Genomic DNA, 26,385 nt, shown 5'->3' on the forward strand with positions numbered 1-26,385 from the left:
TTATATATATTTTTTTCTTAGCTTACTGGTTGTCCCTCTGTTCATGGCAAGCTGCAACATAGTGCGCCGCCAGCGTTACACAGCTTCTCTCCTCTCCCAGTAGGAATGGGAGTTTTTGGTTGTCATTCAGATTTCTGAAATCAGGGCATATTTGTGAGAATTTTTGGTAGAAATTCTCCCTGATGCCCTGATATTTTCCACAAGCTGTGAGGAAGTGCATCTCTGTCTCCACCACTCCCTGACTGCAGTGAGAGCATATCCTGTCCTCTCTTGGCAGCCTGGTCTGCCTGTGTCTGCCTTTTTCGATCGCTAGGCTATGTTCGCTAAGTCTGTACCTTGTCAAGGTTCTTCTCAGTTTGTTATCCTTTACCATGGTCAGGTAATCAGCTATGTTGTATTGTCTGTTTAGGGCCAAGTAGCAATTGAGTTTGCTTTGGGTTTTTGTTGTTTCTGCCCAATATGTCAGATATTTTTCCTTTTGCTTAGCGACGATTGTGTTGGGTCGAATTCTTTGTGTTACCCTGTCACTGTCCTGGGGCTGGTTATTGTTAGTATTGTTAGTAGTTACTTCACTGAGTCCCAGGACTAGTTGACTGAGGGTATTCTTCTTTATGGTCAGCTCTTGGCATTTCAGGGCGTCGTAGTGATAGCATTGGGGATTGCTCATTTGTAGGTGATTCCAAAATTTGGTGGCTCTTTTTTGGATAGTGATTATTAATGGATATTGGCCTAGTTCCGCCCTGCATGCATTGTTTACTGTTTTCCTTTGAGTCCGGAGGATACTTTTACAGAATTCTGCATGTAGGATCTCAATTGGGTGTTTGTCCCATTTTGCAAATTCTTGTTGAGTTAGCGGTCCCCATACCTCACTGCCATAGAGTGCAATTGGTTCAATTACTGATTTGAAAATTTTGAGCCAAATGCTAATTGGGATTTCTATTTGGATTGATTTTTTGATGGCATAGAAAGCCCTTCTTGCTTTCTCTTTCAGTTCATTCACAGCCAGTTTGAAGTTTCCCGTAGAACTGATTTTTAAGCCCAAGTATGTGTAGTTAGTGGTTTGTTCAATTTTGGTTGTTCCTACTGTGAAATTTATTTTGGGTCCCTGATGTTTGGATCTTTGCTGGAACACAAGGACTTTGGTTTTTTGGGGATTTATTGTCAGGGCCCAAGTCTGGCAGTACGACTCCAGCAGGTCCAGGTTTTGCTGTAGCCCCTCTTTAGTAGGTGACAGCAGAACCAGGTCGTCTGCATAGAGGAGGAATTTAACCTTGGATTCATATAGGGTGAGGCCGGGTGCTGTAGATTGTTCAAGTAGTTTTGCCAATCCATTTATGTAAATATTAAAGAGTGTCGGTGAGATTGGCGAGCCCTGCGTCACCCCCCGCCCCTGTGGGAAGTATTTTGTTTGTTTGTCTCCAATTTTAACTGCACATTTGTTGTTTGTATACATTGATTTAATTACATCATATGTTTTCCCTCCTACCCCACTTTCGATAAGTTTCAGGAATAAACCGTCATGCCAGATGGAGTCGAAAGCCTTCTGGAAATCTACAAAGCATGCGTAGATTTTGCTTTTGTTATTGTGAACGTGTTTGTCAATTAGGGTCTGTAGGGTGAAGATATGATCGGATGTTCTATAGTTTGGCAGGAATCCAATTTGGCTTTTACTCAAGACATTGTGCTCCTCAAGGAAGTTTATAAGTCTTTTGTTTATGATGCTACAGAATACCTTCCCCAGGTTACTGTTTACACAGATGCCTCGATAGTTGTTTGGGTCGATTTTGTCCCCACTTTTGTATATGGGCGTTATGAGTCCTTTGTTCCAGATATCAGGGAAATAACCGACACTCAGAACCAAGTTGAAGAGTTTTAGGATAGCCAGTTTCATTTTGTTGTCTGTGTGTTTAATCATCTCGTTTAGTATGCCGTCTGTCCCGCAGGCTTTTCCTGGTCGCAGGTCCTTGAGTTTTTCAAGAAGTTCTTTTTCTGTTATTATGGCGTCCAGCGGGTTTTGGTTATCTTTTATGGCCATTTCTAGCTTTTCCAGTTTTTTGCATATTTGGTGTTGCTCTGGTCTTAGTGTTTTTTTCTGGTATAATTTTTCAAAGTGGTTTACCCATGTGTCCCCATTTTGAATGGCCAAATCGTCGTGTTGTTTTTTGTGTAGTGTTTTCAAGTTTTCCCAGAAACAATTGGAATCAATGGATTCCTCCATGGAGCTGAGTGTATTCTTAATATATTGCTCTTTTTTGGTTCTGAGTGTGTTTCTGTATTGTGTTAGTGTCTGACAATAAGTAAGGCGTAGTTCCTCGTTTTCTGGATGTCTGTGTTTTTGGTTTGATATTTTTCTAAGTTTTTTCCTCATGTTATGGCAATCTCGGTCAAACCATTTTTCATAGTTTTTTGTTTTGGGTTTGTTCTTGCGAGCTTTCAAGTTTGCATTTGTTGCCAAATTATCAAAAATATTGTTTAGTTTACTAACTGCCCGGTTTACGCCTTCTTTATTGTGAGTGTATATGTTATCCAGAAAGGTGTCTAAGAGAGCTTGAGTTGATGCATTGCTAATTGTTTTCTGGTATTTTTCCGTGTCGTTTTTGGCCCATCTGTACGATTTTTTGGTGTTGTACAGTTTACTGGGTTGTGTTTCTATGTTGTTTGTTTCTGTCTTTTTGAGGAACATAGTAATTTGACTGTGATCTGACAGTGTTGTTTGTGGTTTGACTGTGAATGCTCTGAAAGAGGATGGGTCTAAGTCTGTAATCATATAGTCTACTGTGCTGCAGCCAAGAGGTGAGCAATAGGTCGATCTTCCTAGGAGGTCTCCTATGAACCTACCATTGACAATGTACAGACCCAGGTTCCGTTGGTATTTGACTGCTTGTCGCAGTTATGCCTGTATGGAAGGGAAGGGATGTCAAAGTGGTTATTCCCGAAAACATAATTGTTTCCCTGATTATTGGTGAAGTCTGGTTCTTCGCCCGTTCTTGAATTGAGGTCCCCACAGATCAACACGTTCCCCTGGGCCTGGTATTGGATAATTTCCCCCTCCATGTTGGAGAAGGTGTCCTCTTTAAAGTACGGGGAATCGATTGGAGGGATATAAAGTGCGCAAATGTAAACATCTTGGGTGTTTGAGATAATCTCCCTCTCAAGTTTGAGCCACATATGGTTTTCGCCCTTTTTTATAAATTTGATGTAATTCTTAAGTTCTGTTTTAAACCAGATCAGTATGCCTCCGGAGTCTCTGCCTTGGGTTACACTTGGTAATTTATTGGAGGGCACCACCAGCTCAGTGTACCCTTGGGGACAGCCAGTGTGTCCTTTTCCTTTATACCAAGTTTCCTGTAAAATGATAATATCTAGGTCTTTAGTTTCATCTATGAACTCTGGGGTCCTACTTTTCACTTCTCGCAGTGAAGAGCGTAGACCTTGGATATTCCAGGTCGAAATATATAAGGATTTCATGTTAAGTTTGATCTTTTACTATGATAGGTTAAAGAGTGGTACGTGTTTGTCGTGTCTAAGTGTGGGAAAAAAAAGATCACATCAGTTGTCTACAAAAGTTAATACAATTTGGTTACAGTTCTTTCTATTAATTAGTCCTTGATCCATAAGGCGGAAGTAGATGCTGCTGCACATCTGCTTATTGTCTCTTAATGGATTGTTTCTGTCTGAGGTATTGCGTACGTCCTGTGCATCTCTCCCTCTGTCTGGCTGGGAGCAGTCCTATTCCCCTGTGGGACAGGAGTGGTGCAGGTCTGACATTGTTGTTTTGCATGGGGATCCTCTCTGGTCTCGGTTGGTGTGTTGGTGGTCCTTGTAGTGTTCCTGATATGTACCCCGCTGATCTCTGGTGGTCGGGGGGGGGTCCTCTTGGAGTCTGGGTATGGACCCGGTTAAAAGCGACGTCCTTCAGGGCTTTAGCAAGGATCGATATTCTTTGCCTTTGGATGTGGACGTGGTCGTAAAGACATTCCTCATCGAGGGTGGGGTGTTGGGCCAGGTGTACGTTGTGGTTTGATTCGCAGTCTCTTGCTATGCTGGCATTTATCTCATGAATTGTGTTGTTGTTGAAGTCTGTTCTCGGCAATATTGTGGAAACAGTGATTCTAGTGTTTGGAAATGTACTGCTTGCTTTCCTAATCATTGCTCTGAGCGATGTTGCTACTTCTTTCTGTTGGGTCTTTAGGTCATTTGTGCCCGTGTGTATTATTATGTGTTGGGGGGAGCCTAATCTGGCTTTGGTCAGCCATCCCATGGCTCTGTTTGTTGTTGGGCACCAGATCTTTTCTACTTTACTTCTAGGGAATAGCTTTTTCTCCCATAGAAATTTCCCATTTGAGTCTATGAGTATTACGACGTCAGCCTTGTTTGTGTTTACTGTCTGGTGGCTTTCGCTTGGACTCATAGTGTGTGTGCTGGGCTGGGGTGTCTGGTGTGTGCGTACCTCTTGTGAGCGGCCCGCTTGTGGTTCCACGGTGGTGGGGGAAGATTGCGAATCAGTATGCTGGTCGGTCTGTGTGGCACCCCTTGTATTGTGTGTCTGTTGCTTTTGTTCCGTGTGGGAGTGCAGCCGTTCCGTCCGGCTCTGTCTTGTCTTATCTCTAGCCTCTGGTTGCTGGTCTAATGGTGTTTTCTCTCCTCTATGGCTCTCTTCTTTTTCCTGCAGCTCTTTCACCTGATTCCTAAGTAGATTCACCTGGTTCTCAAGTAGCTTCAGCTCTCTCTTGTGTCTCTCCCTCTCCTGATTTTGATTGTCATTCATTTTGAGGAAGTCCTCTCTAAGTTTAACCATCTCTATCTCTAATTGATTAAATTTATCTTTTGGTTGTATCTGGCTGTGTGATCCCGGGGTATGTGTCTGGTCGGCCCTGGTAGGCTCACTCACTTCCTGGCTAGGCTGGTCGGCCCTGGAGGGCTCACTCACTTCCTGGCTATGCTGCTCTTCTCTTGGTGAGCTGGGAATGGTAGGGGGACTATGTGTGGCTTCCTCCCTGGTAGTTATGCTGGGGTTTGTCAGTTGTATCGTGTGGCTGTGGTTCCCCGGGGTTAGTGTCTGGTTTGAACTGTGTGGCTCGTTCACCTCCTGACCAGGCAGATTTTCTCCTGGTAAGTTGTCAATGTTGGGGGGAGTGCGGGCCACTCTGGGGCTGTTCCTTCCCCCCTTAGTTAATTTTTTCAGTGTCCTGAAGGCCGTTGCAAATTTGTCGAGGTTGCCTTGCACTAATATTGTCCCGGTATTGTACGCGTTGACCGTCGTAGTTGAACTGTCTCCTGGTGTGTTAATTTTCATTATGGACCCATTTGCGGTATTTTCTAGCTTAACATTGGTATAGTGTGATTTTATTGCTGTGATCCAAGCCACTGGCTGATCTGAGTAGAAAATGAGGTTACTTTTTGTCCCATTGTTGTAACAGTCAGCAAAAAGTGTTTCTGGTTTTTCTCTCATCTGCTCATGCTTGATCGCTTTTATAGCTTTTTTTGCGGTGTTGGGGGGAATCTGGAAGCGGGGCTGTTGTGGATCTTCTGATTCGCTCATTTTTGGTAAAGTATTGTTGATCTTAGAATAAGCTTTTCTGGGGCCCCGGGTTTGGTGTTTCCCTCTCCCTGTTCGCGAACTTTCCCGGTCCCCCTCTCCGACCCCGTGGTCCCTGGGCCTCGGCTTCTGGGTTCACCCTTCTCAGGTCTGGGTCTGTGAGCCGCTGTTTCCCGGTGCCTTCGGGCTGTTCCCCTCCCCCTCAGAGGTCTCTGTGCCTCTGTCTCGGCCTGGCTCCTCGGGCCTTTCCCTGGCTTCAGTCTCCCTCCCTGGGCCCTGTACTCACAGTCTTGGTTTGCTTCTGGAAGCCTTCTGGTTGCTCCCCTTCTCCTCAGAGGTCTCTGGGCCTGGCTCCTCGGGCCTTTCCCGGGCTTTCTAGCCCAGCCGCCGCTCGGGTTCTGCCTCGTTCGCCGTTCGGGTGCTGGACTGCGGTCGTCGCTCGGGTGCTGGACTGCGGCCGTCGCTCGGGTGCTGGACTGCGGTCGTCGCTCGGGTGCTGGACTGCGGCCGCCGATCGGGCCGTGTCTCGTTCGCCGCTCGGGCTCCCCGAGTCACCTCGTTCCGGCTGCCGCTGCGTCTCCGTGCGGCCTCCCCGATTCGCCTCGTTTCCCGAAGCGGCCTCCCCGAGTCTCCTCGCTCCGGCTGCCGCTGCGTCTCCGTGCGGCCTTCGCGCCTCGGTTCCCGATGCGGCCGAGTCACCTTGCTTCTGCTGCTGCTGTGGCCCCGTTTGTTTGTTTTTTTTCCCTTATTTCTTTTTTTTTTTTCTTTGGCTTTTTTTTTTCTAGTTTCCTCTGGTTTTTTTTCCTTTGGTGGTCTTTTCCTTCCTTACTTAATCTAGACTAAACTAAACTTAAACTTAACTAAACAAACTAAGACTAACTTAACTAGAACTAAATTTAACTTTAAAACCTTTTAAACTTGAAATGAACCTTTTTTTCCCCACTGTAAACACTAAAAACACTAAGAAATTCAGCAGCCCATCTCAGCGTGTGTATTCACTCCCTCCCTGTCCCACTCAGTCACGGTTTCCCTCCCACACCCTCTCTCCCCCTCCCCGTCTCTCCCTGCTTTACTCTCTCTCCCTACCACTCTCCCCCCTGTCCTCTCCCTCCCTCCCCCCTCTCCTCACCTTCTCCCTTCTCTCCCCCTCCCCTCCCCCCACCCTCTCCCCTCCCCCACCCTCACTCTCTCCTCCCCCACCCCCTCTCCTCTCCTCCCCCACCCCCTCACTCTCTCTCTCTCTCTCTCCTCCCCCACCCTCTCTCTCTCCTCCCCACCCTCTCTCTCTCCTCCCCCACCCTCTCTCTCTCTCGTCCTCCCCCACCCTCTCTCTCTCTCCTCCCCCACCCTCTCTCTCGCTCTCCTCCCCACCCTCTCTCTCTCGCTCTCCTCCCCCACCCTCTCTCTCTCGCTCTCCTCCCCCACCCTCTCTCTCTCCCCCCCCACCCTCTCTCTCTCTCTCCTCCCCCCACCCTCTCCCTCTCCGCCCCCACCCCCACTCTCTCTCCTCCCCCACCCCCACGCCCTCCCTCTCTCCTCCCCCACCCCCTCTCTCTCTCTCTCTCTCCTCCCCCACCCCCTCTCTCTCTCCTCCCCCACCCTCTCTCTCTCTCTCTCCTCCCCCACCCTCTCTCTCGCTCTCCTCCCCCACCCTCTCTCTCTCGCTCTCCTCCCCCACCCCTCTCTCTCTCCCCCCCCCACCCCTCTCTCTCTCTCTCTCTCCTCCCCCACCCTCTCCCTCTCCTCCCCCACCCCCACTCTCTCTCCTCCCCCACCCCCACGCCCTCCCTCTCTCCTCCCCCCACCCCCTCTCTCTCTCTCTCTCTCCTCCCCCACCCCCTCTCTCTCTCCTCCCCCACCCCCTCTCTCTCTCTCTCCTCCCCCACCCCCTCTCTCTCTCTCCTCCCCCACCCCCCTCTCTCTCTCTCCTCCCCCACCCCCTCTCTCTCTCTCTCTCCTCCCCCACCCCCTCTCTCTCTCTCTCTCCTCCCCCACCCCCTCTCTCTCTCCTCCCCCACCCCCTCTCTCTCTCCTCCCCCACCCCCTCTCTCTCTCCTCCCCCACCCCCTCTCTCTCTCTCCCCCCCCACCCCCTCTCTCTCTCCTCCCCCCACCCTCTCTCTCTCTCTCCTCCCCCACCCCCTCTCCCCTCCCTCTCCCCTCCCACCCCCTCTCCCCTCCCTCTCCCCCTCCCCCCCTCCCTCCCCTCTCCCTCCACCCTCTCCCACCCCTCTCCCCCTCCCCTCCCCCCACCCTCTCCCCCCACCCTCACCCTCCACCCCCTCCCCCCACCCTCTCTCTTTCCCCTCCCCCCACCCTCTCTCTTTCCCCTCCCCCCACCCTCTCTCTTTCCCCTCCCCCCACCCTCTCTCTTTCCCCTCCCCCCACCCTCTCTTTCCCCTCCCCCCCACCCTCTCTTTCCCCTCCCCCCACCCTCTCTCTTTCCCCTCCCCCCACCCTCTCTCTTTCCCCTCCCCCCCACCCTCTCTTTCCCCTCCCCCCACCCTCTCTCTTTCCCCTCCCCCCACCCTCTCTCTTTCCCCTCCCCCCACCCTCTCTCTTTCCCCTCCCCCCACCCTCTCTCTTTCCCCTCCCCCCACCCTCTCTCTTTCCCCTCCCCCCACCCTCTCTCTTTCCCCTCCCCCCACCCTCTCTCTTTCCCCTCCCCCCACCCTCTCTCTTTCCCCTCCCCCCACCCTCTCTCTTTCCCCTCCCCCCACCCTCTCTCTTTCCCCTCCCCCCACCCTCTCTCTTTCCCCTCCCCCCACCCTCTTTCCCCTCCCCCCACCCTCTCTTTCCCTCCCCCACCCTCTCTTTCCCCTCCCCCACCCTCTCTTTCCCCTCCCCCACCCTCTCTCTTTCCCCTCCCCCCACCCTCTCTCTTTCCCCTCCCCCCACCCTCTCTCTTTCCCCTCCCCCCACCCTCTCTCTTTCCCCTCCCCCACCCTCTCACTTTCCCCTCCCCCCACCCTCTTTCCCCTCCCCCCACCCTCTCTCTTTCCCCTCCCCCCACCCTCTCTCTTTCCCCTCCCCCCACCCTCTCTCTTTCCCCTCCCCCCACCCTCTCTCTTTCCCCTCCCCCCACCCTCTCTCTTTCCCCTCCCCCCACCCTCTCTTTCCCCTCCCCCCACCCTCTCTTTCCCCTCCCCCCACCCTCTCTTTCCCCTCCCCCCACCCTCTCTCTTTCCCCTCCCCCCACCCTCTCTTTCCCCTCCCCCCACCCTCTCTTTCCCCTCCCCCCACCCTCTCTCTTTCCCCTCCCCCCACCCTCTCTTTCCCCTCCCCCCACCCTCTCTTTCCCCTCCCCCACCCTCTTTCCCCTCCCCACCCTCTCTTTCCCCTCCCCACCCTCTCTTTCCCCTCCCCCACCCTCTTTCCCCTCCCCCACCCTCTCTTTCCCCTCCCCCCACCCTCTTTCCCCTCCCCCCACCCTCTTTCCCCTCCCCCCCACCCTCTCTCTTTCCCCTCTCCCTCCTTGCCGCTCTCCTCTCTCCCTCCCTGCCCCTCTCCCTCTCCTCCCTCCCTATTTCTCTGTCTCTCTGACGTCTGTTCCCCTCTGCCGCTCTCAGTTTTCTGCCGTTTTTTTGTCTGCGAGCTCGCCGGCCGCTCAGGTTCTGTATGCAAATCATCTTGGCGCCTGTGCCCGATTTGCTACTCCAGGCCCCGCCGTCCGCCCGCTCTCCGGGGCAAGCTAAGAGCCGGGCTCCGGCCCCACACCCACACCGCCAGGGATCAGCACCCGGGGAACCCGCCCGCCGCCCAACGTGAACAACAAAGACCCTCCTCACCTGTCACGGAGTTGAAGTCTCCGAAAGCGGCCACGGTGCCCCGGGCCTCTTCCCCCGCGCATTCAGGAGGCGCGAGAGAGAGAGAGAGAGAGAGAGAGAGACTGGGGGGGGAGAGTGAGACACCGCCGCTCACCTGCTCCGCGGAGCTCCGTGCCGCCGCCGCCGCACCAGTCCTAATTTACAGCATCATACCAGACATTAGAATGCCAGGAGTCATGCACTCGAAAATCTATATAACCCTGCAGATTACAACAGAATATTTTCAATTTGTTTCCAAGTACAAATTCTATGCTTGTTTATGGATGACCCTTTGCTGATGATATTACTCCTCACGAAAACACCATTATTAGCTGAGGCTTGATATTTTAACCAATTAGCTCCACGTTGATCAATTTTGCACAATTTCAAAAAAAACTATATTTATTTTAAATCAAGCACAAAATTTGCAGCATGTGTGTCTTAGAGGTTAATTGAGCCATTTTGTCTGAGTCATATATTTTGGCATTTAGAATTGTGCAAGACTAGCCCATAACTTTCTTAATAAAGTACTATGGACACAAATAAAATAGTTTTCGTGAAAGTCCATCAAAATACTGTACAGTAAAAGAACGGTACAGGGATTAATTAGTATTTTTTCTGGGTTATCCCAGAAACATTTTTAAAATATGTTGCTCCACGTTAGGTAGTAGTTTCATTTTGTCCCAAAATGTTCTTGTCTCCTTTCCTGAAGAGACTGAAACAAGTTGGAAATACCACAGGTACTAACAACCCTTTGGTGCCTCAGTCAGGTGGCCATCTTTGATGTATATTTGTCTAAAAAGTAAGCACCAGCAAACTATTAACTTTAACAGGCATTAAAGCCAAGCCCAATTTGTTTGATATCCAAAGCAATGCAAATTTTCCAACATTGGTCACTGGATAGTAATAAAATGCAGAAACCATGGCTGATCTTCACCTTCCCCAGCGCAGGGGCACCGAGGCCAATTACTACTCTGGCTGAGATCAGGAATCAAACCTGGGAGTTTCTTTGAGTTGCATCCAGGTATAAAGGAAATCAGTACTTTTTTCAAATGTGAATTATCCCACTCCTTACCAGTGCAGATTCTACCAAAGTACAATTATATTTAACAACAAACAGTATAACACACACAATATAAAGTGTTCAATCACAATTCCTCATTAAAAATTCATCCTTTTGATTGTTAATCCAGCAAAAGTGAACAGAGGTACATTGTTAAACTATTATCTTGTAAGTAGTTTGTAAACACACTTTCACCAATGGGCAGAAAACCATCGATAGCAGATCGGCTGCTCATTATCCACCTCGCCAGATTTTTCTTTCCATTGAAATCAATTGCACATACATAATTTCTGCTGCTCGGTGGTATTATTTCACTTAGTATGATGATTCAGATTAAATGCATGATTTCGGATAAGGAAACAAAGTTAAACTGTAACTAAATCTGTAAGCAAATTATGTTAATTAAAATATGACTACTACTTTCAAAGAATAATCTATTTACATCAACTGTTTTGCACTATGAATGTTGTACTATATACTTGTTTTCTTTTCAAGATCACATAGCAAGTGTCAAAAATGTGACAACCCATTTAAAATCTATTTTCTAAACTAAAAACCTATGCCCTCTACGTGTTATTCAAAACAGAATATGGATTTCTCAAAACAGAATATGGATTAGAATTTAACAACATTGTGCTGAAATAATACTCCTCAAAATGAGATTGTAAAGAAATATAATCTGCTCTCCTTATAAATCATTCACTTTTTGTAAATCACTAGCATCAGTTCTCCTAGCATAATTTATTTTAGCTTTGCATAATCTACTTTAGCTTCATGAAAATGGCACAACAGCCCACTTTCATAGCTCATTATCTCTGGTCCAATTTAAAATAAAAATGAAAAGACTAAGACTCGAGAGTAGATTAAGTATGATACCCTCCCTAAGGATGACAGCAGATCCACTCCCACATTTGCAAACTCCTTATGTTTCCTCCATAAGGACAGAATTTGCACTAATTCAAAAAATTATTTTGCAGATTAACTTAAAGCACCCTGGAGGCTAAACTTAGTTGATTTGTGCCTCCCGTTTGCGCCCTCTTAGGGGGTTAACGGGGCGCAAATCAACTAGCGCCTGGGCATGGCGACGCTAACACCTCCTGCGAAATTCAGCGGGAGGTTAGCAGCAAGCTAACCGTTAGCGCCACACGGCACTGCGCTGCTGGCGATGATGTCATCGCCGTGCGCAGCGCCCCGGCTGTAATATTGGGTGGCGCCCCCCCGACTTACCGCCAGACGCTACATCCGCCGGGGTCAGGAGGGCCTACCTGCAGCCGGGGTGGCGCTAGTTAAAGGGGAGGTGGCGGGCGGCTATTTTTGTTGCTGGCCACCTGCCAGCACCTGCCCCCATTGCTGTCCCCAGCCCCTGTGAAGGCCCCCACGGGGTGCCGGCTGCTCTCCGTGAGCCCGACACTCCTTGCTACCTGGGAAAATCGGTCTTGGGGAGGATAACTTTTTCAGGGCGCTAACATTAGCGCCCCGCCGAATAAAGTTCAAGGGTCTGGAAGATTCCACTTGAAGGCAGCCAGACAATTGGTCTTAAAACAATAAAGTTCTGCAACAGTGGAAACATACACTCTACAGCTCATAAACTGTTGACTATGTCAGCTAACATGGAGTGGGCAGGATGGGGAGTTGACCGAGGAGGGGATTGCAGAAGCAACAGTAGGATCTAATGGACGAGATGAGCTTTGAGAAGGAGCGGGATATAGGCAAGAAACTGCAAAGAGAGAGACATCCTCGACTAGTGTGGGTGGGAGACTAGGAGGAGGGAGAAGGCAACTATTTGCATGATCTCAATGTTGGAAACAAAGATATTGATGAGCTCCATAAACCATAGCCAAGATTGGGAATTTAGATGAGGGGATTATATCTTTATCTTTCCACTCCATGATACTGCACTGTTGCCCCAATGTTCACCTAAATCATGCCTACCCACCATTAAGATATTTTTAATTCATCCCAAGAACCGATAGTACAATAAAATACTTTGGAATTCAATTAACATCAGGAGATTCTTCATCTGTTCACTGTTGAATAGATCTTGCGGAGGCAGCGTTGGTGGTACCTCTCCAGTGCTTGGAGGTGCCTGCTGTACATGGTCCAGGTCTCTGAAGCATACAGGAGGGTGGGTATCACTACTGCTCTGTAGACCATGAGCTTGGTGCTGGGTTTGAGGTCCTGGTCTTCAAACACTCTCTTCCTCATGCGACCAAAGGCTGCACTGGCACACTGAAGACCGTGTTGGACTTCGTCGTCGACGTCTGCCCTTGTTGACAGTAGGCTCCCGAGGTATGGAAAGTGGTCCACGTTGTCCAAGGTCTTGTCGTGGATTTTGATAATCCGGGGGGGGGTTGGGGGCAGTACTGTGTGGCGGGGGCAGATTGGTAGAGGACCTTTGTCTTATGGGTGTTCAGTGTAAGGCCCATGTTCTTTCCACAAGATCCTGCAAATCATTGGCAGGATGGGCGCACCAACGTCAGTGTTCTTGCTCAGGCCAACATCCCCAGCATCGAAGCTTTGACCACGCTCGATGGACGGTCACATCGTCCGCATGCCCAATACGAGACTCACAAAACAAACGCTCTACTCGGAGCTCCGACACGGCAAGAGAGCCCCAGATGGACAGAGGAAACACTCTTAAGGACACCCTCAAAGCCTCCTTAAAAAAGTATAACATCCCCACTGACGCCTGGGAATCCCTGGCCTAAGGCCGCACAAAGTGGAGGAGAAGCATCCGGGAAGGCGCCTAATACCTCAAGTCTCTTCGCCGGGAGCAAGCGGAAGCCAAGCGCAAACAGCGGAAGGAGCACACGTCAACCCAAGCACCCCACCCACCGTCCCCTTCAACCACCGTCTGCCCCACCTGTGACAGAGACTGTAGGTCCTGCATTGGACTCATCAGCTTCTGAGAACTCATGTTTAATGTGGAAGCAAGTCATCCTTGGTTCCGAGGGACTGCCTAAGAAGAAGTTGAATAGATGAATCTACAGAGAAGTCACAGTAACACTGTATCAATGTTGCACTAGTAAAGAGACATGTCTGACCAATTAGAATTGCAAGGTTTAGCCTTCTAAATGCAATGGGGATAACACAAAATCGAGTCTCTACTTCCTAAGATTTACAAATTCTTATTGCACTCCCATGCTCATAAGCCTTTAAAAAGGCAAAAAGCTAGCAATTACAATTTTTATTATATTTGTTCTGGGATGTGGGCATCTCTGGCGAGGCCAGCATTTATTGCCCATCCCCAATTTCCCTCGAGAAAGTGGTGGTGAGCCGCCTTCTTGAACCGCTGCAGTCCTTGTGGTGAAGGTACTCCCACAGCGCTGTTAGGGAGAGAGTTCCAGGATTTTGACACAGCGACGAAGAAGGAACGGCGATATATTTCCAAGTCAGGTTGGTGTGTAACTTGGAGGCGAACTTGCAGGTGATAGTGTTCCCATGCGCCTGCTGCCCTTGTCCTTCTGGTGTGGAGATGCCGGTGTTGGACTGGGGTGGACAAATGTAAGAAATCACACAACACCAGGTTATAGTCACCTGACGAAGGAGCAGCGCTCCAAAAGCTTGTGATTTCAAATAAAGCTGTTGGGACTATAACCTGGTGTTGTGTGATTTCTTACACTTGTCCTTCTAGGTAGTAGAGGTCGCGGGTTTGAGAGGTGCTGCAGAATAATCATTGGCGAGTTGCTGCGGTGCATCTTGTAGATGGTACACACTCCAGCCACGGTGCGCCGGTGGTGGAGGAAGTGAATGTTTAAGGTGGTGGATGAGGTGCCAATCAAGCGGGCTGCTTTGTCCTGGATGATGTTGAACTTCTCGAGTGTTGCTGGAGCTGCAGTCATCCAGGCAAGTGGAAAGTATTCCATCACACTCCTGACTTAAGAAGATAAGAAATAGGAGCAGGAGTAGGCCATTCGGCCCCTCAAGCCTACTCCACCATTCAATAAGATCATGGCTGATCTTCTACCTCATCGCCACTTTCCTGCACTATCCCCATATCCCTCGATTCCCTTAACATCCAAAAATCTATCACTCTCTGTCTTGAATATACTCACCAACTGTGCCTCCACAGCCCTCTGGGGTAGAGAATTCCAAAGATTCACTACCCTCAGTGAAGAAATTTTTCATCTCAGTCCTAAATGGTCGACCCCTTATTCTGAGACTGTGACCCCTGGTTCTAGACTCCCCAGCCTGGGGAAACATCCTCCCTGCATCTACCCTGTCAAGCCCTGTAAGAATTTTGTATGTTTCAATGAGATCACCTTTCATTCTTCTAAACTCTATAGGCCTAGTCTACTCAATCTCTCCTCATAGGATATTCCCCCCATCCTAGGAATCAGTCTGGTGAACCTTCGTTGCACTCCCTCTATGTCAAGTATATCCTTCCTCAGGTAAGGAGACCAAAATTGTACACAATACTCCAAGTTTGGTCTCAACCAGGCCTGTATGCACTAGAGTTTAGAAGAATGAGAGGGAATCTCATTGAAATATATAAAATTCTGACAGGGCTAGACAGACTGGATGCAGGGAGGATGTTTCCCCTGGCTGGGGGAGGGTCTAGAACGAGGGTTCACTGTCTCGGGATACGGGGTAGGACATTTAGGACTGAGATGAGGAGAAATTTCTTCACTCAGAGGGTGGTGAACCTGTGTAATTCTCTACCACAGAAGGCTGTGGAGGCCAAGTCATTGAATATATTAAAGCAGGAGATAGATAGATTTCTTGACACAAAAGGTATCAAGGGGTATGGGGAGAGAGCGGGAATATGGTATTGAGATAGAGGATCAGCCATGATCATATTGAATGATGGAGCAGGCTCGAAGGGCTGAACGGCCTACTCCTGCTCCTATTTTTCTATGTTTCCATGTTTCACCAGGGCCCTATATACAGGAAACTTTCGTTTAACCGGAGGTTAAGTGTCCGGAAAGCTCTATCTACCGGCAAAATTCAGGAGTCGTTTCCTATAAGTTTTTTTACTTCTCGTTGCTTTTTTTTCCCCCCAGTCGTGCCTCCCAAGCATCTAGCTGAAGCTGTTGCTTAGCTACAGAGACGCTTTTAAGCTGCGGCCGACTGTTTTGAAGCTGTTGCTAAGCAACAGGGTTTGTTGTTTCATACGGAGCTCTGTATGTTTTAACATTAGCGCTGGTTTATACGGCAGTTTTGATGGGATGGCACCAACTCGGTCCCGTCAGTTCCGGATACCAGAAAGTTTCCTGTAATTGCAGTAAGACGTCTTTACTCTTATACTCAAATCTTCTTGTAATAAAGGCCAACATACCATTTGCTTTCCTAATTGCTTGCTGTACCTGCATGGCACCTTTCATGTTCAAGGACACCCAGTTCCCTCTGAACACCAACATTTCCCAATCTCTCACAATTTAAAAAATAGTCTGCACTTCTATTTTTCCTACCAAAGTGGATAACTTCCCATTTCTTCACATTATATTCCATTTGCCATGTTCCTGCCCACTCACTTAGCCTGTCTATCTCCCCTTGAAGCCTCTTTGCATCCTCCTCACAACTTACATTCCCACCTAGCTTTGTATCAGCGGCAAACTTGGATATATTATCATTGATTGATTATAGATTGTGAATAGCTGAGGCCCAAGCAGCGATCCTTGCAGTACCGCACTAATTACAGCCGGCCAACCCGAAAATGACCCGTTTATTCCGACTCTGTTTTCTGTCCATTAACCAATCCTCAATCCATGCTAATATATTACCCCCAATCCCTTGAGCCCTAATTTTGTTTAAGAACCTCTTGTGTGGCACCTTATCGAATGCCTTCTGAAAATACACCACATCCACTGGTTCCCCCTTATCTATTCTGCAAGTTACAACCTCAAAAAACTCTTTGTTTGTCAAACACGATTTCTCTTTCATAAATCTGTGTTGACTCTGCCCAATCCTATTATTATTTTCTAAGTGCCCTGTTACCACGTCCTTAAGAATAGATTCTAGCAGTTTCCCTACTACTGATGTCAGGCTTACTGGTCTGCAGTTCCCCGTTTTCTCTCTCCTGCCTTTCTTAAATAGTGGGGTTACATTTGCTACCTTCCAATCCACAGGAACTATTCTAGAATATATGGAATATTGGAAGATGACAATCAATGCATCCACTATCTCCATGGCCAGCTCTTTTAAAACCCTAGGATGTAGGCCATCAGGTCCAGGGGATTTATCGGCTTTCAGTCCCTTAATTTCTCCAGTACTATTTTTTTTTTTACTAATACTAATTTCTTTCAGTTCCTCATTCTCACTAGGCTCTTGGTTCTCCACTATTTCCAGGAGGTTTTTTTGCATCTTCTTCCGTGAAGACACACATAAACTGTGTGTTTAATTTCCCTGCTATTTCCTTATTCCCCATTATAATTTCTCCTGTCTCAGTCTGTAAGGGACCCACGTTTACTTTTGCTAATCTTTTTCTTTTTACATACCTATAGAAGCTTTTACAGTCTGTTTTTATGTCTCTCGCTAGTTTACTCTTACATTCTGTTTCCTTTCTTTGCCAATTTCTTTGTCCTCCTTTGCTGAATTCTGACTTGTAGATGACGGAAAGCCTTTGGGGAGTCAGGGGGTGAGACACTTGCTGCAGAATACCCCGCTCTTGTTGCTACAGTATTTCTGTGGCTGGTTCAGTTAAGTTTCTGGTCTATGGTGACCCCCCAGGATGTTGATGGTGGGGAATTCGACAATGGCACTGCCGTTGAAAGTCATGGGAAAGTGGCACTTGTGTGGCACGAATGTTACTTGCCACTTATCAGCCCAAGCCTGAAGGTCATCCAGGTCTTGCTGCATGCGGGCATGGACAGTTTCATTTGCTCAGGAGTTGCGAATGGAACTGAACACTGCAATCATCAGCGAACATCCTCACTTCTGATCTTATGTTGGAGGGAGCATCATTGATGAAGCAGCTGATGATGGTTGGGCTTCGGACACTGCCCTGAGGAACTCCGGCAGCGATGCCCTGGGGCTGTGATGATTGACCTCCAACAACCATAACTATCTTTCTTTGTGCTAGGTATGACTCCAGCCAGTGGAGAGTTGTTCCCGATTCCCATTGACTTCAATTTTACAAGGGCTCCTTGATGCCACACTCCGTCAAATGCTGCCTTGATGTCAAGGGCAGTCACTCTCACCTCACCTCTGGAATTTAGCTCTTCTGTCCATATTTGGACCAAGGCTGTAATGAGGTCTGGAGCCGAGTGGTTCTGCCGGAACCCAAACTAAGCACCGGTGAGCAGGTTATTGGTGAGTAAGTGCCGCTTGATAGCACTGTCGATGACACCTTCCATCACTTTACTGATGATTGAGAGTAGACTGATGGGACGGTAATTGGCTGGATTGGATTTGTCCTGTTTTTTGTGGACAGGACATACCTGGGCAATTTTCCACATCGTCAGATAGATGCCAGTGTTGTAGCTGTACTGGAACAGCTTGGCTCGAGGCGCAGCTAGTTCTGGAGCACAAGTCTTCAGCACGACAGCCGGGATGTTGTCAGGGCCCATAGCCTTTGCTGTATCCAGTGCGCTCAGCCGTTTCTTGATATCACATGGAGTGAATCGAATTGGCTGAAGACTGGCTCCTGTGATGGTGGAGACCTCAGGAGGAGGCAGATATGGCTCATCCACTCGGCACTTCTGGCTGAAGATGGTTGCAAATGCTTCAGCCTTGTCTTTTGCATTCGTGTGCTGGGCTCCGCCATCATTGAGGATGGGGATATTCAAGGAGCCTCCTCCTCCTGTTAGTTGCTTAATTGTCCCGTTAGCTGTTTAATTGTCCACCACCATTCACGACTGGATGGGACAGGACTGCAGAGCTTTGATCTGATCCGTTAATTGTGGGATCACTTAGCTCTGTCTATGGCACGCTGCTTCTGCTGTTTAGCATGCACGTAGTCCTGTGTTGCAGCTTTCCCAGGTTGGCACCTCATTTTTAGGTATGCCTGGTGCTGCTCCTGGCATGCTCTTCTGCACTCAACATTGAACTAGGGTTGGTCCCTTGGCTTGATGGTAATGGTAGTGAGGGATATGCCAGGCCATGTGGTTACAGATTGTGGTGGAATACAATTCTGTTGCTGCTGATGGTCCACAGCGCCTCATGGATGCCCAGTTTTGAGCTGCTAAATCCGTTCTGAATCTATCCCATTTAGCATGGTGGTAGTGTCACACAACACGATGGAGGGTATTCCTCAGTGTGAAGATGGGACTTTGTCTCCACAAGGACTGTGCGGTGGTCACTGCTACCAATGCGGTCACAGACAGATGCATCTGCGACAGATAGCTTGGTGAGGACGAGGTCAAGTAGGTTTTTAATCTCGTGTTGGTTCTCTCACCGCCTGCTGCAGGCCCAGTCTAGCAGCTATGTCCTTCAGGACTCAGCCAGCTTGGTCAGTAGTGGTGCTACTGAGCCACTCTTGGTGGTGGACATTGAAGTCCCCCACCCAGAGTACATTCTGTGCCCTTGCTACCCTCAGTGCTTCAAGTGATGTTTAACATGGAGGAGTACTGATTCATCAGCTGAGAGAGGGCGATAGGTGGTAATCAGCAGGTTTTCTTGCCCATGCTTGACCTGAAGCCAGGAGATTTCATGGGGTCCGGAGTCAATGTTGAGTACTCACAGGGCCACTCCCTCCCGACTGTATACTACTGTGCCGCCACCCCTGGTGGGTCTGTCCTGCCGGTGGGACAGGATATACCCAGGGATGGTGATGGAGGAGTTTGGGACATTGGCTGAAAGGTATGATTCTGTGAGTATGACTATGTCAGGCAGTTGCTTCACTAGTCTGTGGGACAGCTCTCCCAATTTTGGCCCAAGTCCCCAGATGTTGGTGCCTCCTCACTACTTTGCAGGGTCGACTGGGCTGGGTGTGCTGTTGTCGTGTCCGAAGCCGGTGCCGAGGTCGATGCCGGATGGTCCATCTGGTTTCATTCTCATCATTGTTTCTCGTAGCGGCTTGTTGCAACCAACTGGCTTGCTGCAACCAACTGGCTTGCTGGACCATTTCAGAGGGCAGTTAAGAGTCAACCACATTGCTGTGGGTATGGAGTCACATATAGGCCACACCGGGTAAGGACAGTAGATTTCCTTCCCTAAAGGACATTAGTGAACCAGATGTTTTTTTTTTTACAACAATTCTATAGTTTCATGGTCACCATTACTAATATTAGCTTTTTATTCCAGATTTATTTAATTAATTGAATTTAAATTTCCCAGCTGCCGTGGTGGGATTTAGACTCACGTCTCCGGATCATTAGTCCAGGCCTCTGGATTACTAGTTCAGTGACATAACCGCTATGCTACTGTTCCCGTTGATATTGATTGCATTTATATACAATAAAATCTCCATTTCTCAGCAACAGTTTATCAACCAATACATCTGTGTTATAGTCACAATATTATGTAACATACAACTTTCTCGCCACCTCTTGTCTCATCAAGTTACACTGAAAAAAGCTTCAAACTATGTTTCAGCTGCTGTGCTGTAATATTTTGAATAAACGAGTATTTTATGCTAATTGCATGGAACCCACAATAAGTTTAATTCCAAGATATATATTTATGTTCTGGCACTAGATAAATTTAGGCATCATAAGAAGTGACTTAAAATGAAATATAAGCACTACAACACAACAGTTCATAAGATGCAAAATCTAATCTTAACAAAAGCAGAAGGCTTGACTGAATTATGGAAAACTCAAGCATGTATATTAAAGCAACTTTCTTTTCAATTAAAAACTCACCAAAGCTCTCGGGGTCTTCCTCCCACATAGACAGTTCCTCTGGAGTCAGAAGGAAATAATGAGATACCAATCTTCTACAGATTTCAGTTAAAGTTGAATAGTTGAAGAAATATATTTTTATCTTATGTGCTTCTAAAGTTTCAGGCTTGCTATCTAAAATGAAATGAAAAAGAAATGGCAGTTCAGTTACAAAATCTTACAACAATTTTCTATTTCATTTACGTTCTCAACAATACAATACCTATATGCCCACATTTCCTCACACGGGCAGTTTTAGATCTTAGGTAAACAACAGTAAGGTGCTTCCGCACTGGTGAGTTTAAAAATCTGAAGGTACTCAATCTGCAACATTCTCGCGCACTTGAATGAAAAACTTAAAGGGATGGAAGCAGGTTGGCTGCCCACCTTGGTTGAAGAATGCTAATTAGCAAAGGGGAAAAAACAAATGTGTTTGGGGATCTCAATAGACAATACAATATTCATTTGAAAGAGAGTCTCTAAGTAGAATTCATGCATGATGGTTTTAATATTTGATGGTGGTCTTCACATTTTGAATAACTAATACCATTTTTAAAAAATAATTATTCGGGATGTAGACGTCATTGGCAAGACTGGCATTTATTGACCATTCGTAGTTGCCCTTAAGAAGGTAATGGTGAACCTTTTTCTTGAACTGCTGTTTATCAATTACTTATCTGATTATTACAGATCAAAGTGTAAACACAGAAATCAGCTTTACATTTAACATGAAGTAATCTTCATAGCTTGCCCTGCGTTGAAATACAGCCAGGCACAGCCATTGTCACAGAACTCTTCTTCACATATAGTTACAAAAGATTATTCTACCAATTTAAATAGTTACTCTGTAGAAAATAATGGGCTACAGAACATTGTTGCTATAACAATCCTACAGCCACCTGAAATTCTCATGAGCGCTCTGGGCTTCACAAGCTACGCCACTGCATACAACCACAATCAATCTATTGCAAATACGCAGTTTATCTACTACTAATGGATCTCCCATGTCATTGCTCACATGGTGTCTGATTAAATAGTCTTTTATAAAGAAGTGAATATGCTGCAGAACTTAATAAAGTAGGTTGCGGAAAAAAGCTATTTAATTTATAAGGATTTGAGACAAGCATGGGAGCAATTAAGTTAACATTGGCAAAAAATATACTGAGGATTTTTGGGTACTTGAGACACAATACTGAAGAGTGAGGGAAGGAGTAGAGAGGGTAGATGTAGTAATGGGGTAGTGTCAAATTTTTTGTCTTATAATATATAAGTGCAGCGCCTTGGGATGTTTTACTATGTTAAAGGCACTATATAAATACAAGTTGTTGTGTTGTTATAAGGGAGTGAAGTAGCGAGAGTGCAGTGTAGAATACTTAGATTTTAGGTCTGTGAGTGATTGCAGAAAAAAAATGATCTTGAGAAAAAGATAATGGCAGACATATACAAGAAAAAAAGAGGGGAAAAGGAATTTGAAAAATAGGCCAAAAAGACAGCAGGGAACAAAACTTTCAAATAAACAACAGTAAGGACCAGGCCCTAAAATGTAAAAAAAGACAGTCGGGAACAGGCCTTCAAAAGTAAAAAGACAAAACAACATGTGAACTGTGCACTTACAAACACAAGCAACACAATGAGGACATTGAAAAAAGCACAATAAACAGAGAGAGCAGCACAGCAGGGCAACTCTTCTTTTTATGTGCAGCAGGCCTACTTTAACAAAATATGTACAACTGGACAACCACCATTTTTGGGCGTTTGTGATAGATATTGGCTCAGATTTTCTGGAGCCTATGACCGCGTACGTGGTGCGTATGCGACTGCAAGTGCCACGCAAGTTCCGGGTTTACGCATGCGTGAAAATCCAGAACTTGCGATGTCAAGAATCTTCTCGACAGATCCTCCGCATCCCTAGGAAATGGACAATTCACTGGCATATTAATACATTTAAAAAATAATTTTAACATTCAAAAACCTGTAAAATAAGTTTGTGTTATTTTTGGTCCCTTGAAAAATTATTTTTTTGTTTTAAATGTTTAATTAAATTGTATTTTAATTAATTTTAAACATGTAATGATTTTTTTTTAATTTCAGTGCTGTTAAAATGTATTTTTTGGGTGATTCCTATCATGCTTCTGGGGATTCCGTACGTAAATGGAATCCCCATAAGCATAATAGGAATCCCCTTTTTGATTGGTTGGGCCGGCCCACGTGATCCCAGGGACCACATGCACCCTTGGGATACGTGGGCCTTTACGCATGCGTACGCCTGCAGGCCCAGGAGCGCGTCTCCACGGATCCAGGACCATCAGGTAGGTTTGTAGTTTTATTGCTGTTCGGAGGCATCCGCCCGCAAATTCAGGCCCATCCCTAACTAGTCACTCTTGTAAAGGGAACTATCCAGATGGAGTGCACCCTTTCCATCCAATATCTAGTTAAAAAATAGCATGACCCACAGGTTGTAAAAGGGAACCTCAATTCTGTAAACCAGCTACTGAAATACGATGTGCTTACATGTAAATTCTCCTCTATTTATGGAAGGCAAACTAAACTAACACTTTATCAAGATGAAACGCAGATTCAATCAACTGGTTTATTTTGCATGAAATTTTGTCAATGAAAGGTATATCGTTTTCACAGCACGATCAATTTTCCTCTGCTCCTGTTATGAAACATTATAAGATGCAACTCATCTTCTCTAGTTAGGCTGGTTCAGACTTGTAAAGCATGATCACCGCAAAATTCCCATGCTTAGTGCTGAATGTTGTGGTCGGTTGAAAGAAAAAAGTAGCACTCGCCATGATTCCACCGACTACCAGCGCAGGCCGCACTGGTCGCCATATTGGGAAGGGCGATAGCGCGGCCATTGCCTGCGTGCACTGGAAGAATTCAAATGAGGCAGGTCATGACATCAATCAGCATGTAACGCTGATTTGACGTACGACCTGCTATTTTGTACGTCACGGCTCCACTGCAGACCCTGTCGTAAGCACACAGCCGAACGTGTGTTCAGCTGCACGACAGACCCCTCACCAGCTCTACTTAAGGGGGACACAACTTTCAGTTAAGTTTTGAGTTTTGCTTTTGTGCTGGTTCCTGTACAGTTTATTTGAGTCATGGCTTGGTGTAAGACATTCAAAGAGTCTGCAGGTAATATAGGGAGTGCTGCTGGCCGTTTGCAAGGCGTTGGCTCTTAAAGGAAGGCCTCTGAACACCACTTGCTCCCAGTCCTGGGGGCTCTAGTTGCAGTCCCCCTCAGGAAAATAACAGGAGTAGGCCAGTTACCCCCTCGAGTCTCTTCCACCAATCAATGAGGTCATGGTTGATCTGCGACCGAACTCCATATGCCCGCCTTTGCCCCATATCCCTTAATACCTTTGGTACACAAAAAATCTATCGATCTCAGATTTAAAACCAACAATTGATTAGCATCAATTGCCATTTGCGGAAGAGTTTTCCAAACTTCTACCATCGTTTTTTGTGTAGAAGTGTTTCCTAAATTCACTCCTAAAACGTCTGGCGCTAATTGATAGACTATGCCCCCTAGTCCTAGACTCCCCAACCCGCATAACTAGTTTCTCTCTATCTACCCTATCTGTTCCCCTTAATATCTTGAAAACGTCGATCAAATCACCCCTTAACCTTCTAAATTCCACGGAATACAATCCTAGTTTGTGTACTCCATCCTCATAATTTAACCCTTGGAAGTCCGGGTGTCTCATTCTGGTAAACCTACGCTGCAATCCCTCCAAGGTCAATACATCCTTCCTAAGGTGTGGTGCCCAGAACTGCTCACAGTACTCCAGGTGTGGTCTTGGGCTGCAGCATGACATAGAGATGGAGCAGAAGCAGCAAAGGGGACAAGCTGCTCGCAGAGAGTGGAGGAGGAGGGTCTCAGCAGGAGGCTTTACCCACCTAGGGTCTTTAGGGAGCACTTCTCCTACCTGCACCCAAGCCAGGAGCAGTGTGTTTGTCGGCTCTGCTTCACCAATCAGGTGGTCACAGAACTCTGCCACCTCCTGCAACCAGACCTGGAACCTCAGAGAAGGGTGAGGACGGGGCTGCCAGTGGCCCTCAAAGTGACCGTGGCCCTCAATTTCTTCACAAATTGGTCAAGGAAGTGGTTTAAAGGGTGGTCTTAAAGGAGGAGAGGGATGTGGAGAGGAGGAGAGGTTTATGAAGGCAATTCCAGAACTGGGAGTCTCGACGGCTGAAGGCATGGCTGCCAATGTAGGGCGAAAGCAGTGGCATATGCAGAAGGTGGAGGACTACATAGTGCTCAGAGGCATTGTAGGGCTAGAAAAAATTACGTAAGAACATGAGAAATAGGAGCAGGAGTAGGCCATACGGCCTCTCGATCCTGCTCCGCCATTCAATAAGATCATGGCTGATCATCGACCTCAACTCCACTTTCCCGCCCGATCTCCATATCCCTTGATTCCCCTAGAATCCAAAAATCTATCTATCTCAACCTTGAATATACTCAAACACTCAGCATGCACAGCCCTCTGGAGCAGAAAATTACAAAGATTCACAACCCTCAGTGAATAAATTCCTCCTCATCTCAGTCTTAAATGGCTGACCCCTTATCCTGAGACTATGCCCCCTAGTTCTAGGCACTCCAGCCAGGGGACACCTCTCAGCATCCACCCTGTCAATCCCCCTCAGATTCTTGTATGTTTCAATGAGATCACCTCTCATTCTTCTAAACTCCAGAGAGTATAGTCCTATTTTGAACAATCTCTCCTCATAGGACAGCCCTTTCATCCCAGGAATCAATCTCGTGTACCTTCGTTGCACTGCCTCCAAGGCAAGTATATCCTTCCTTAGTTAAGGAGACCAAATCTGTGCATAGTACTCCAGGTGTGGTCTCACCAAGGCCCCGTACAATTGTAGCAAGACTTCCTTACTCTTGTACTCCAACCCCCTTGCAATATAGGCCAACATGCCATTTCCCTTCCTTGTTGCTTGCTGTACCTGCACAAGGACACCCAAATCTCTCTGAACACCAACATTTAAAAGTTTCTCACCATTTAAAATATATTCTGTTTTTCTATTCTTCCCACCAAAGTGAATAACCTCACATTTCCCTACATTATACTCCATCTGCCACCTTACTGCCCACTCACTTAGTCTCTCTATATCCCTTTGCAGACTGTTCTTCTCACAGCTTACTGTCCCACCTAGCTTAGTATCGTCAGCAAACTTGGATACATTACACTCGGTCCCTTCATCTAGGTCATTAATATAGGTTGTAAATAGCTGAGGCCACAACACTGATCCTTGCAACATCCCACTGGTTACAGCCTGCCAACCTGAAAAAGATCCGTTTATCCCTACTCTCTGTTTTCTGCCCATGAACCAATCTTCTATCCATGCTACGGTATTACCCCCAACCCCATGAGCCCTAATCTTGTGTAATTTCTCCTGTCTCATCCTCTAAGGGACCAACGTTTACTTTTGCTACTCTCTTCCTTTTACATACTTGTAGAAGCTCTTACAATCTGCTTTTATATTTCTTGCATTCTCTTGTATTCTATTTTTTCCCTTTTTATCAATTTTTTGGCCATCCTTTGCTGGTTTCTGAAACTCCTCCCAATCCTCAGGCTTACTACTATTCTTCGCAACATTATAAGCTTCTTCTTTCAATCTAATGCTATCTTTAACTCCTTTAGTTAGCCACGGTTGGATCACTTTTCCCGTGGAGTTTTTGTTTCTCAATGGAATGTATTTTTGTTGAGAATTATGAAATATTTCTTTAAATGCTAGCCACTGCTTATCCACCGCCATACCTTTTAATCTATTTTTCCAATCTACCTTAGCCAACTCGCCCCTCATGCCTATGTAATTGGCTTTATTTAAGTTTAAGCTTCGGACTTAGGCAAGTCACTCTCAAAATTAAGGTGAAATTCTATCATATAATGATCACTGCCCCAAAGGATCCTTTACTATGAGATTGCTAATTAACCCTGTCTCATTACACAATACAAGATCTAAACTAGCCAGTTCCCTGGTTAGTTCCATGACATATTGTTATGGGAAACTGTCCCAAATGCATTCCATGAACTTGTCCTCCAGACTACCTTTGCGAATTTGATTTGTCCAGTCTATATGAAGATTAAAGTCCCCCATGATTATTGCATTACCTTTGTTGCAAGCTCCTACTATTTCTTGATTAATATTCTGTCCAACGGTATAGCTACCGTTAGGGGCCAATATA

At 46.8% G+C, this 26,385-nt stretch overlaps 1 protein-coding gene across 1 annotated transcript in view; it reads right to left on the reverse strand.

Annotated features, from left to right (window-relative positions):
- ipo11 (importin 11) overlaps nucleotides 1-26,385 on the reverse strand; it is an 880,228-nt gene that overhangs the window by 605,023 nt on the left and 248,820 nt on the right. Inside the window, exon 11 of the mRNA XM_085965921.1 lies at nucleotides 20,017-20,303. Within this exon, the coding sequence (XP_085822047.1) occupies nucleotides 20,017-20,303 (287 nt within the window). The remainder of the gene's footprint in view (nucleotides 1-20,016; nucleotides 20,304-26,385) is intronic.

This window comes from Somniosus microcephalus, chromosome 2 (assembly GCF_052327205.1).
Source record: "Somniosus microcephalus isolate GS21.2 chromosome 2, FLI_Smic_1.0, whole genome shotgun sequence".
Taxonomy (NCBI): domain Eukaryota; kingdom Metazoa; phylum Chordata; class Chondrichthyes; order Squaliformes; family Somniosidae; genus Somniosus; species Somniosus microcephalus.